This window comes from Cryptomeria japonica, chromosome 6, assembly GCF_030272615.1.
Source record: "Cryptomeria japonica chromosome 6, Sugi_1.0, whole genome shotgun sequence".
Classification (NCBI taxonomy): Eukaryota; Viridiplantae; Streptophyta; class Pinopsida; order Cupressales; family Cupressaceae; genus Cryptomeria; species Cryptomeria japonica.
Window position 1 is genome coordinate 294,294,623 of NC_081410.1, and position 13,478 is coordinate 294,308,100.

Sequence of the window (13,478 nt, forward strand, 5' to 3'; positions counted from 1 at the left end):
AGTAAGAGTCCTTGAGCGAGTTGGGCATCTACGTGGTAGGCATGGAATGATGACTTACATCCACTCCTTTTCTACCGGATTAGCCAGCCAAGCAGCCCATGTAGACCACTAATAAAAGATAAAAGAAGCGGTTGTGCTTCTGGTTAAGGAAAATGCCAAGTTAACTTTGTTATGCACCTATGAGGATTGGAATTACATCCACTCCTTTTCTTCCGGCTTGCCCTACCGGATTAGCCCTTCAAATATTTAATATACACCACTAATAAAAGATTAAACAAGCAGGTGTGTGTATGGTTCAGGAAGTTTTTCAGTGAGATATTAGAAAGGAAGATGAAAGAGAAAAAGCAAAGGCTTGCTCTAGTCTCTCTAGGCGCCACTTAAATGCTAATAGAATATACTAATTTGTTGACGAGGAAAATCGAAGATCACATTTTTTAAGCGAGGCCAGGGAGAGCGATGCTTACACTAGAATAGAATATCAAGCGTATTCCTTGTGCTCATGGCGGCTTCGGGCGTACTCTTGCTTCAGAAACATGCAGTATCGCCATGGAGCGAGAGACGCAGATGCCCTTCAACCGTCAAGTTATTGCAGAACTGTAGTAATAGAATATTATGGGCGACTAGAAGAAATTTTGTGTATGATGGAATTCGGCTGAGGAATGCCTCTCCTGCAGCCATTGGTACAGTTGTTCCTGTGGAGTGCTCTCACTCAGAATCGAGCTTCCAACCTTCTCAATCGCAGGTAAGTTATGTCATAGAAGAGCCCAATTGTACATAAATATACAACCTTGTTTCTAGTGGAACTGAAATCAAGAGCCCAATTGCGTACAAATATAGAGGCTTCTTTGTAGTGGAACTGAAATTAAGAGTCCAATTGCACACGAATATATAGGCTTCTTTCTAGTGGAACTGAAATCAAGAACCCAATTGCCCACAAATATACCGGTTTCTTTCTAGCGAAGCTGAAATCAATGAACCCAATTGCACACAAATATACAAGCTTCTATCTGGTGGAACTGAAATCAACCATTAAAACTCGGCAACTAAACGCATTCCATGGACTTTTCTTATGTTAGTTTTAATTCCTTACCCTATTTTATTATGATCGCAGAATAGAAAAAGACAATTGACAAAAGGACATACTTAGTTTTTAATTTTGAAGAGGTTCTAGGAAAACACTGCCTGTTCACATTGAATGTTTCATCATCAGGATGAGAAACAAATGACAAAAGCACACTATTCTTTATTAAAATATAGAAGTTTTCGGCATATAGTTACTGTCTTCTCTGTTAATTTCTATAAACCGTAACGCACTATTATCTTCCTAGAGCACTCAGGCTTTGTTTTTTCTTCATATTCTGAGTCAATAAATATTAATAGGCAGAGTAAAATATTTTGTACCCCCTGATTTGCCTATCGATAGTCCTTATCGTACTACCGATTACAATGTTAACATTCATCTTTTAGCAAGACTCCTCCATCAAGTTTAAGAGATTCTTAAGAATCCAATTCTATACTCTTCTACAACAACTTCGTTCGTGATTGTTTCCATCATTATCGAAGCATAACCTATCTTAGAAACTGGTGGCACAACCTATCTTAATAAGTTTAGCTGTATGTTTCCCATCTCAGATTCATGTAATCTTCTCTAATCTGGTTCTCATAGAATAGTATTGTAATGCTGCAAATCACTTCATTTTTATTATTTCAAAGTCCATTATAATTTACAATTTTTTGATCCAGCAAGACTCGAATAAGTGTAATCTGTAAACGGTTTGCCTCTTTAGTCTAAAAGTTGCCAGTATAAACGCCACCTTTGTGATCTATTTCTAGAGTTCTGTGCAAGTAATTTCACTTCAGATTCTCTGTTTATCAAAAAAGCATTTGGATGTACGACAGTCTTTGATTTCATTTGTTATCTTGGAATTTCACCCTTCCCAATGCCAGAGCTTCCATGTCTGGACTTGCTTTTTTAAGCAATATACCCTGAGGACGCATCCCCTGCCCTTTTGGATGTTCCCTGTACGGGGGACATGGGAATGTAAGTGACGTTTACCTAATAAATTTTATCATATGATCATTTGAAATTTCCTTATAGTTTTGAAAATTTCTTTATATTTGAAGAGTCATCCATTTCCATCCTTTAAAAGGGCCTACAAAAAATTTATCCGTGAAATTCATTCCCCTGTCCCCTGCTGTACCCATCCTGGAAACTTGGTGTAAGATAGATTGTAAGTGATTGCAATTCCATTAGCTAAGGTAGTGAATGAAGTTATAAATTAACTGGCACAGCCATGTTGCACAGTAATGACATCACCTGGTGTAATGGTGCAAGTGCAGACAATCCTTCTGGTCGTTTTCTCCTTTTTGCCAACTTGCAGATTCAGCTTTTTGTCTTCAAGCTTCCTCTACTTGGTGGACTTTGGACATGATTGATTTTAGGCTTTTTTTGATGTAACGTCTGAGAAGTGTTGTCTCTCTTACACAAAATATCATTAGATTGCTGATTTCTATATTAACTTCATTCATTGTTTTTCTAACAGCATGTGTAGATCTTTCTTCTTTTTCGATGCTTGTTTTATAGCAATCACTTTCATCTCATCATCACACACTTCAATCGTATTGTGGAATTTAACTCGGGATAGTCCTTGTCCTCATAGTCGCCATGTCTGCATTTGTGCACAAGTCTGCACATGGTTTTGGGGAAAATCACTTGTGAAATATCCCCCATTTGTTATTCATACAGAATTTGAATTAATACTCCTCCTTATTCTTCTGAATTGGGGATCTTGTTCCTCGACTATTATTGTCATTTGTCTAAGAAATCAGTTCTATAACCTCCCTGAAGACTGTATTTATCCATCAGACATGCCCTTGTCTGAGACATTAAATGCACAGGATTTTGTGAAGACTATGTTCACATCAATTTCAGAAATTGGGATCTGACTATCATCAATATCATATTAATGTTTCTTCTGTCACAATGGTGCACATCTATGTGCTTGTCTTATGTTCTCCTTGTAGATAGTCATCTCTATATCCTGCTTGGCTTCTGTCCATGCCTCATAACCAGCAAATGGACCCTCTTCCGAGATGTTAATCTGACCTAATTGTGTGGAGACTATGTCCACATCCATTCAGAAGTTAGGACTTGACGTATCCCAATATCTTGCATATGCTTCTTTCATTACGTTTTAGGAGATGTCTGTACCCATCTTATGTTTTTCTCTATTTCATCACTTTCTACTTGCCGGTGTTGAGTCACTGGCATGAATGTCAAAATCACCATTCATATATATGGACATAAGCTAGATATGCTTTTATTGCATTTTTTGGTTCACCAATTCAAACACACACACAAATCTAAATGTTATTTTTAATAGCCATCAGAATTCACACACATGTTTCGATAACAATGATTTCCCCCATAGTACTCAAATAATTGCTGAATATAATGCATTTATATGGGAACTTTACATCTATAGCAAGGCTTGGGCAAGAAGAACCAATTGAACCAATGTCAACTACCTTAAAGTGGCAAATATAGATAAGGTCTATTAGGGAGTTTCTATCTGAGGCTGAACCAAGCTCCTCTCAATTACCGATGAGCCTATGGAGCTAGACAAAAAGCTAGTAATGTGTGCTTGCCACTTTGGTTTGTGCTGTTAGCCAAGACAATTAATATGTACATAATATTGAAAAATTGTCATATCCCGAGCAAGTGATAAAGCATAGTGAGGAATCGTCTTACTATGGTAAGACTTAATGATTTCTCTGGGAATCTGGTTCATGGTTGCTTAGAAAATCGTGGGGAATAAGACGACAGTGTATCCAATAATCTGCTTTGATAGAGCTAGATGATTAATTTGCCTTGATCGAGTGGGATGACAGCAAATTCATTAGCTTGTCTTGATCAAATTTGCCTTAATCAAGATTAAGATAACAACTGCCTAATAAATGCGATTACTCTAACAAAGGAAGATTAATTAGATAGCAATTAGTATAAGAGAGAGGAGGAGCAATTTATAAAGGGGCATACCCCGCTCCAAGGGACACAAGAATGGAAGAGATACACCTGATGGAAGGATATATATATATATATATATATATATATATATATATATATATATATATATATATATATATATATATATATATATATATATATATATAATCAAGATCCAACAGTTAGGATATATATATATATATATATATATATATATATATATAATCAAGATCCAACAGTTCAAAGACACAGAAGGAAAGAGGAAATCGAATCACAAGGAAAGGAATAATACTCAGCAGTACGATTTATATATTGGTTGTGGTATGGATTTCCATACATAATGTAATAATTCTGTGTATATCTGCATACTTTTGAATTAATATGCATTACTGTTTATGATTATTTGACATAGCATAATAGATATATTGCTGATTCATTGTGTGTTACTATCTATGACTGGTTTAATATATGGATATAGGAAATATGTGATTATGATATAAGATGTTATGCATATTTATTCTGTCTGACTGCTGTAACCATCCATGGTAGAGAAGTTGAGGAATTACAAGTAGGGGAACAGCGATGGGGTCATCTTCTAGGTACGCCACCTCATGGTATAAGAACGGCGAGTCCCATGGGGCCAAAGGGGTACAAGGGTTATGCCTTTGGGCTTAGAAAGGATGGACTTCCGGGGCACTCTATTGTGAATGCTCCTCATGCTTTCTATCATGGTAAATGAATGCATTAAGAATGTTCAATAATGGGAAGTAGGATAGAAGTGGCAAGATTGAGGGGAACGGTTATAGGACACTTCACTAGGTATTCAACCTCATATGGATGGCACAGGCCACATGAGGCCAAGGGAGATAGTGTTCCGCCCTTGGGCCTAGGGTAGAGTTTCTCTAGGGCACTCTATCAAGTCATTCTATCTTAGCTCTTTTATGGTTGAGCCTTCTCAAACTGATTTAAGTGATCTTGTGATTAGATCTATACTTCTAATATATGTTTGATGATTTCTAATTAAAGAGATCTATTTTATGAATTATGATTGTGAATGATTCCTAACTTGTTTGCAGGGTCTCAATCATAGTAAAAGGTATTTGTAACCCTACTTTGTTTCAATTAAAAATTGTAATCTAGGGCAAAATTTGGGTATTTATAATTTGAGGACATTACAAAAATGTAGGCCCACTACCACTTGAAATGTGAATGGGAGAAATGGGGCAAGTCTAGTAATACTATGCAATGCACATCTCTCTTGTCTGTCTCTAGTTGTGCATGATGTGATAGTACCCATAGGTAGTGTTATCAATGTTTGTGAAGGGCTAAAGGAAGTGATAAACTAGGTAGCTCTAGGGGTCCCATGCAAAGAACTATTCCTTAAAATGAGCTTCTCAGGGAGAATGGCCACACACTTCTAAGCAAGATAGTGGAAGAAAGTGGACAGACAATTACCTATGTTTTTGTAGACAATGCTAACTTCCTGAGTTTAATAGTTCGGATGACACCTAAAATAAGGTGCTCCTTCCTGGATATAATAAAGATGATAGATTGTGGAAAATAAATATGTTGGAAAAGGATAGCCGTTCATTTTATCAGTTACCATATTGGGTATGAATCACTGAACTTTGAATCATTATTATTCCCAGTTAATTTCCATTTTATGTTTGTCCTTCAAAACTCTAGGTGGATTTCGTGTGTCTTCCATTCAAAGTTTCCTTCATTTCTTTTTTGTAGTTTCCTGTCTTGCTTTATAGTAAAAACTATACCCTCAAAAATCCAAATTAAATCATACGAGGGAGCTGCCCCTCTTAAACATAGAGGAAGATTACCATTTCATTTGTAATCTCTCCAACTTTTGTGTGTAGTTTTGTCACCATTCCTTGGGGGAAGTCACAATTATCTTATTATTTCAAAGTGACAAATCTGTTTACCAACATTACTACAATGTTTCAAACTTAGATGCAAATCTAAAATTAAGTTGCCTTAATGTGGCACTACATGATTAGATCCTTCTTTATGATGCTAAAAATCAACTATCATAGCATGCTTATTAACACTACTTTATGTGAACTTATAACAACAATATATAAAGCACCAATCAGCATAAGATAGTAGCAATGAAGCACAAATCAGTGACATAAGAGCATCACATAATATAGGGTTTACATGGAGAAATTCTTGCAGGAAAAATCTTCACCAAGAAGAGAGGCCAAGTATGCATTATTGACAAATAAATGTGATTAAAATCCATTCATTTCCATTCTCCTCTTTGCCTCCAACACGGCAGCACTTGTGTACATGTGAACAACCTCCTTATGTGTCCACCTGTCCTTGTTCTTGTAGATTATACATTCAACTATTCATCTCAAATTCTACATCCAAGTAGCTATTTATATAGACATGCCAAGAGCTCTAAGACACCAAACAAGGTGTCCAAAGAAGACTCTTCATTCTAAATGATCCCAACCCTTGGATTGCCTCCATGGAATGTGAAAAGACACTAGTTTTGGCTCCAATACTTACCCTCCAACTTGGGTACCTAAACATGGAATATAAACATTACATTAAATGTAATAAATGATGGAATACCAAGAGACACCTCTTGCCTCTTCCAAGTGCCCACTTGGAGAAGCCAAAAGGTCACTCATTTGCCCTCTTCAAATGTCATTAGTTATCCCATTCTAGGTGTCGACATGTGGGGAAAACAATATTAATTAATTTTCTTCAAAATCCACCTTCTGTCATGCCCCCGACCCTAAGCATCAAATAACAAATAAAATATGCAAGCCCAGAAATCAGCAAAACTATTTTCATAACACTCCCAATACAATCTGTGAGATGCCAATAATCAAGAAAATTATCTTAGTTTAAGACTTCACAATTTTCTAGGAAACAATATGTTAAGCCAAAGGAGAAGGCAGCGATTATCATTAATATATACAGCAGCGATTGAAGAAAACAAAAGGAAATGATCACGATAATAACAAGTTTGATAAAGGATTAACATATAAATCGCATGAGTAAAGAGATTGACTAATATTATTAATCTGAAATTAAGATATTGAAGGACAGCGACTTATGAGAAAGGTTGTGTCCATTCCTGAATGAGCAGCAACTTCCCAAGAGTCGCTCCTCTTCATGAAGACATTCAAATATAAAATGAGGAAAGCCATGATGGGAAAAGCATCAAGCAGATCCATGTCTCAAGCGATCAATTGAAGGAAACATCAATCCAGATTAGGAAAGACCATATTGTTCAATAAGTATGAACTAAATTCAGGCATATAATAGATCAGACCCAGACTTATTATACAGAACAAATAATAGCACTGTTAATTATCATTGTGGTATGCTTAAGATATGTGTTGTCTCAATTTTTGAACTTTCAAAAATTGATAACCCCTACAAATTTTTACTCAAAATTCGTAGTTTTCTTCTCTAATGCACGTTTTACGAGGTTTAAAACTCATACTTGTTAATGTCAAATCATCAATGGGTGTGTTTGTCATCGTTGTCCAAGTTTTGGTTGGCTTTTGTTTTCATTTTCCTTGCTTTTTGTGCAATTTCGGGTTTTCAGTCAGACATTACAAGTAGGAACTTTTTGCAGTCATTGCAAGTAGGAACTTTTTCTTGTCATTACAAGTAGGAACTTTTTGCTGTCATTGCAAGTGAATGAACCTACTTGTAATTGGGTTTCTAAGACCCGATTACAAATATGTTTTATAAAAGCAAAATGAAACGAATATTGCACTTGCAATCGAGGTTTCAAGAGCCGATTGCAAGCCACCATTGTGTAAGCATTTCGATGTGCTTACTTGCAATCGGGTTTCAAAACCTCGATTGCAAGTTTGTGTCTACCTTGCAAACCTTTCACACTTGCAATCGGGGTTCCAAGACTTGATTGCAAGCCAATATTGCGTAAGTGTTTTGATGTATTTCACTTGCAATTGGGTCTTGAAACCCGGATTGCAAGTTTATTCCTACCTTGTGTTAAAGTGGGATCAGATTTATATATGGTATATATTTTAAATTTTAATCGTCACTTTAGATTATACTGATATCTTGATTATTTCCAGATTACCGATGTTGAATCATTTACAATGGTATTTATATGTATATCAGTATTTCCGTTTAATGCTGATCACAAAATATAATAATTGAACAATCACAGATCTGAAAATATCAATCACACAATATATATTGAAGTCGACTTCTTAATATTGATTGTTCACTTTCTTCACGTCAATTGTATATTGACTGTTATACACTATCTATTTCCTGGAGTATATGGACTGCAAATATTGTTTATTGCTATTTTTTATTGACCGCATACAATGTCAATATTCACTGTTTTATTTAACAGATTTACTTGTTGCAGATTACACAGTATATCGTATTGTCCAAGTTCGTATATGATCAACTTTCAAACTGAAGAGTACATAATATTCTTCCTCAATATTATCAGCTTCAACATTCAATATAATAATATCTTTATTGTATGACTGTGTTTGCAGATCATAAGATTTACACCCACGATATACAAGATGTATCGTACTTTTAGACTGAACCTGTTCTCCGAAATGTATTGCTGTTTGTGCTTATCACATCAACTGCAGATTACAATGTATAGAGTAAAGTAATTCATACACAAGTATTTGTCACTCCCACGGTAGCCTCTCTTTTCCACCTGTGACAGAATATTGATCTTCTATCTATTCTTATCGTCCTCTTACATCCATCAACAACTTCGAATTTATAACCGATGGTGGTCCACAAAGGAGTCACGACTCCTTGTGGAACTGACATGATTCCTCAAGGAGTTGTCGGCAATATAAACCAACGCATAACCCACGAACATATCGTCGGTTTCTTAGCAATCTAATCGGTCAACCAAACCGATAAATACATGCTATCACTTACAAAGAATCGGTAAGGTAATTAATGAAATAATATAATATAATTAATATTATGAAGTTACTAATTATTCATAATATTGATTATAATATTAACCATAAGATTAACCGATAAATAATTAATTACATAGATAAATGTATATTTATATCTGATTAGAATAATAAGGATAGATTTATAGATAAATACAAGACAAATGTCTAAGGCCATAAGGCCAATTAGTCATTTTGTTCATCTGACCGATGCTATCTATTTTAACACCTTGCAGTCTTACTTCATCTCACAGTTGCAATTGGGGTTCCAAGACCCAATTGCAAGCTTATGCTAATCATGCAAGCTTATTTACTTGCATTCGGGTCTCCAAGGCCCAATTGCAAGTGTAAGTTTCAGCGTTTTTTCCCCAACTTGCATCCTTCCGTTTCCCCATTCCAAGTTCGCTATGATCTCTTGCACTTGCATCCCACCTCCCAAGATCTGAAATTTGCCTTTTGTCTCCACATACTCTCATTCCCACGTCTTTCCTTTGCAAGATCGATATTTGCAGTCGGGTCCTAGAGACCTGATTGCAAGGGGTTTCAATGCATGTAAGGATAGTAAGTAAAAGCCAATGCTGTCATATGTTTATGACATTAAATGAAAAGAGTACAATGTCATATGCACAAAGAGAACTTCTTCTGAAGAATCAATATTACCCCAAGCAAGAACATGAGGTTGGAGTTTGTTGGCAAAGGACATAAGAACTATCGATGATGCAAATTGATGTTCCTAGACAAATACCTTCATTGATCTTGAATACTTCAAGTTCAAGCATCTTGTAGTAGCATGAAGACCTCTTAAATAGAGAATGATGCAAATAGATTCGTGTCTTGGACACTTAGATTAGTTTCAATTATGCATATGTAATTTCCATTTGAAAAATCACATGTAATGCCAAAAATTGTAATTGCAAGTAATCACATTACTTGTATTCTTGTAACTTGTAATTACATGTAAACAAATTATAAGTTGAAAGACAGTAGGACTTTAATTTAGAATAAGTCATAGTTAGTTGTGGAATAAGTCTTAGTTAGTTGGACTTCTCCCACTTTTTGCTCCTAGCCCTTCTCCTATATATATTGGAGGGTGCTCTATGTATAATCAATCTTTTGAGCAAGCAAGAAAACTTTGCAGAAAATTTACAGCGATAAAGACTTTGTGTTTTATACATGTAGATTGGGTTCTCAAGCAATATAAAGAAGACATTTGAGTTTCAAACTTTGTGTTGAGGCTTTGTTCATATATCCATTGTGTTCTTATGTCATAGTGATTTATTTTTCTGCATATACTTGAGATTTTATTGAGGTTGTTTAAAAAAGATTTGATCTAATTTCTTATAGAATTTGTGTTGCAAATATTGAGGATTAAATTAGCATAGGTAAGTGTTCATAATAGAGAGAGGTTACAAGACTTTGTGCTTGTAATTGTTCCTATTTATATTAGTTTGGAGTGCATCATATCAACAGACAATTCATATCAACAGACTTTGAGTTGTTGCACGTTGTTATCATACCAATCATTTTGGAAGGTAGATAGGACAGTAGAAAGGTGAAGACTTTGAGCTTTGCTTCTATATTCCCGTCTCGGGGAAGTGACATAAGACTTTGGGCTTTCACGGAAACTTCACTTCCTTTTATATAAGCATCTTTGTATTTGTTGAAATCTCTTAAGTTTCTGTATTTGTCACTCTAATTGTAGTCTCTTTTCTGAAAAGAGAAAAAAAATCATCTTTTTAGAAAAAAGAGAAAAGGATGTTGTCCCACCCAAGTTAGATTAGTGTTTATATGTTATAGTTAATTTGTAATAACAGGAAAGGGGGAGCCTTCCCTTAAAATTAGGAGAGTTTTTAACCTATATGTTGTGGCTGAAATCATAATTTTGCACATCTTCCCAGGTGTACAAAATTTTCAACCAACAACTTTTGGCGACTTTGCTGGGGATACTATACACATCCAAAGTTCTCATGCTTTTGGTTGATGTATACCGGTATCCTATTCAGTGTAATCTTTTCTTGCAGCTTGTCAAGCTTTCACCAAGGACATGTAAAATGGCTGCCCAAGGTCCTTGGGGGATTGCTTCTGGTCCATTGAATCTGACTCCGCCTTTACATGCTCTTCCTGATGGTTCACAAAAGAATATTCCCAAGTTCTATGGTGATGGCAAACAACATCCAGATGAATATCTTGCTGCTTTTTACATTGCATGCGGTGTTCTTGGAGTGGAACATGAAGATGTTTTAGTGAGGTTATTCATTGAGACACTCCAAGGTGCTGCTGTTGATTGGTTCTACCATCTTGTACCACAAACCATCACCGATTGGCAAACACTCAGAACAAAGTTTGAAGAGAGGTTCAAGCCTACAAAAGATGCTCATGCATTGTTAGCACAGTTGGCTCAATTGAAAAAAGAACCACAGGAACCCATGCGGGAGTTTGTGGCTAAATTTAACAAGCTGTCTAACAAAATTCCAATGGTGGCTCAACCCACTGCTGAAAATTTGAAGTGTTTCTTCATCAACGCTCAGTTGCCTGAGATGAGTTTCTTGTTAAGAAGGGCAGTTCCAAGAGACCTTGCAGCTGCACAAACCTTAGCAGTTGAGGTTGAATATGATCTTATCCTTGCGGGTAAGATAAATATAGAGCCAAATCGGTCTAGAGAAAATTCTCCTTTGGAATCATTGTCTACCAAGAGAACAGATCCCATGGTGCAGAGGTTCGCTAATGAGCTGCTTGCCCTCTAAAAGAAAATAGCTCAAGGTGTATTCTCTTCCCCTTACAAAGACATTCCAAGGAGGCCGTATCCAAATATTGCTTCTAGTTATGTAGCTAGAAATCAGGACAAGCTTCCTTCACCACCAGAAAAACTTGTACTTGAGGCACCACCGAGAAATGCAGCAGTGGGGAACTCTGGATCTGAACAAAGTGATCTTGCTAATCTCTTCCAAGAGGAGGAAGCAAACATAGCTGGCGACTCTCATATTTTGTCAGTGTGTTATCAAGGAGCTGTTGAGCAAGATACCATGGGGAATACATAACAAGAGGTTGAAGGCCGTTTTTCAAAGGTGCTGGTAAATAAGGATTATCACATCATGAGATGTGAAAAAAGATGGACATGCATGAAGGTACTAGTCAAGTTGAACAAAATGAGAAGAATGCATCTATATTTCAAGGTCATGAACTTGGACATATTGTTCATCTAGAAGATAGCAAGGAACTTGATGAAGACATTTTCACAAACATGATAGAGGAGTTTTGCTCAAGTCTTGATGACAATTCTCCCACATCTGGAGTTTGTGAATAGCATGATGAAGCAAGAAATGCAACCATGTTTTCACTTGAACCCTTTGAGTTAACTCATTCCAATCAGCATGAGGTTGTGGTTGAAGAAGTAGCTAATAAAAGTGTAATCAAGAAAAGGAGTTTTGAGTTTGTCATATCAAGGGGATGTCCTATAAGACATCTAGCTTGGTTGGAAGTCAACAAGACATCAAAGGCCACACTTGTCCCTAAAAATGAAGATACAGTTGAAAGTAAGGCCAAAGATGCATTTGTAGTTGATCAAGAGCAGTCTTGGTTCATTGATTCCCTTTGGAGCAGCAGTACATATAACCCATTAGATGCGGCATGTAATGTCCCTATTAGTTAGAGATCATTATCTTGCAAAACAGATTGTTAGAACACAACAAAATATATACATAACTTAATCTACTTTAGATATTCAGTATATACTGCCCTCCAGGGATTATCATAACCTCTGCATTAGACTAAGGGAATTTCTTCCCAATAGCCTCCATCATATAGCCACATCATTCATATTACATTCTATAACTCATTATCATTTTCATTCCATAATCCACCTTTACATATTTCTATATTAACATGTATTCGGTAACATATATTCAGAAAATATTCATTCATTAACATATCCTCAGGAAGGTTCATTAACATAAACATATATTCAGAGCTATTCATTACCATATATTCACAAATATTCATTAACATATTTTCATGACTATTCATTAACATATGTTCACAAATATGCATTAACATATATCTAGAACTATTCATTAACATGTATTAAAATATTCATTACTATATATGTGTGTGTGTGGCACACACGTTCACACACATATATATCTTTTGTGAACCGCAAACATCACTTACCTGTCGCAGTCTGTAATGTCCCGAACTAAGTCTTGGCTTGTCTTAACCATAATTAATCCATCTCGACATACTTGGCTTAAACTAAATTGATTAGGAGACAAAACTATCTTTTACATGAATCCATTCAGTGACAACAACAACATAGGCTTCTTCCTGATATAATCTTAAACATTCCATCTGATTTATATACTAATATTTATTATTAATATACATATAGTTTATATATATTTTTATATACATTATTTATTCTCAGATATTATCATTATATTACTGCAGATGCAGAACATTTAATAATTATAATTATATTATTATTATTATTATTATTATTATTATTATTATTAATATTTATATCACTATTA

The 13,478-nt window shown here is 35.5% G+C and overlaps 1 protein-coding gene across 1 annotated transcript in view; it reads left to right on the plus strand.

Moving 5' to 3' along the window:
* The first annotated feature begins 269 nt into the window (after positions 1–269).
* LOC131031686 (ferredoxin-dependent glutamate synthase, chloroplastic) overlaps positions 270–13,478 on the plus strand; it is a 268,749-nt gene continuing 255,540 nt past the window's right edge. The window contains exon 1 of the mRNA XM_057962794.2: positions 270–742. Coding sequence (XP_057818777.2) covers positions 500–742 — 243 coding nt within the window. The 5' untranslated portion in view covers positions 270–499. The remainder of the gene's footprint in view (positions 743–13,478) is intronic.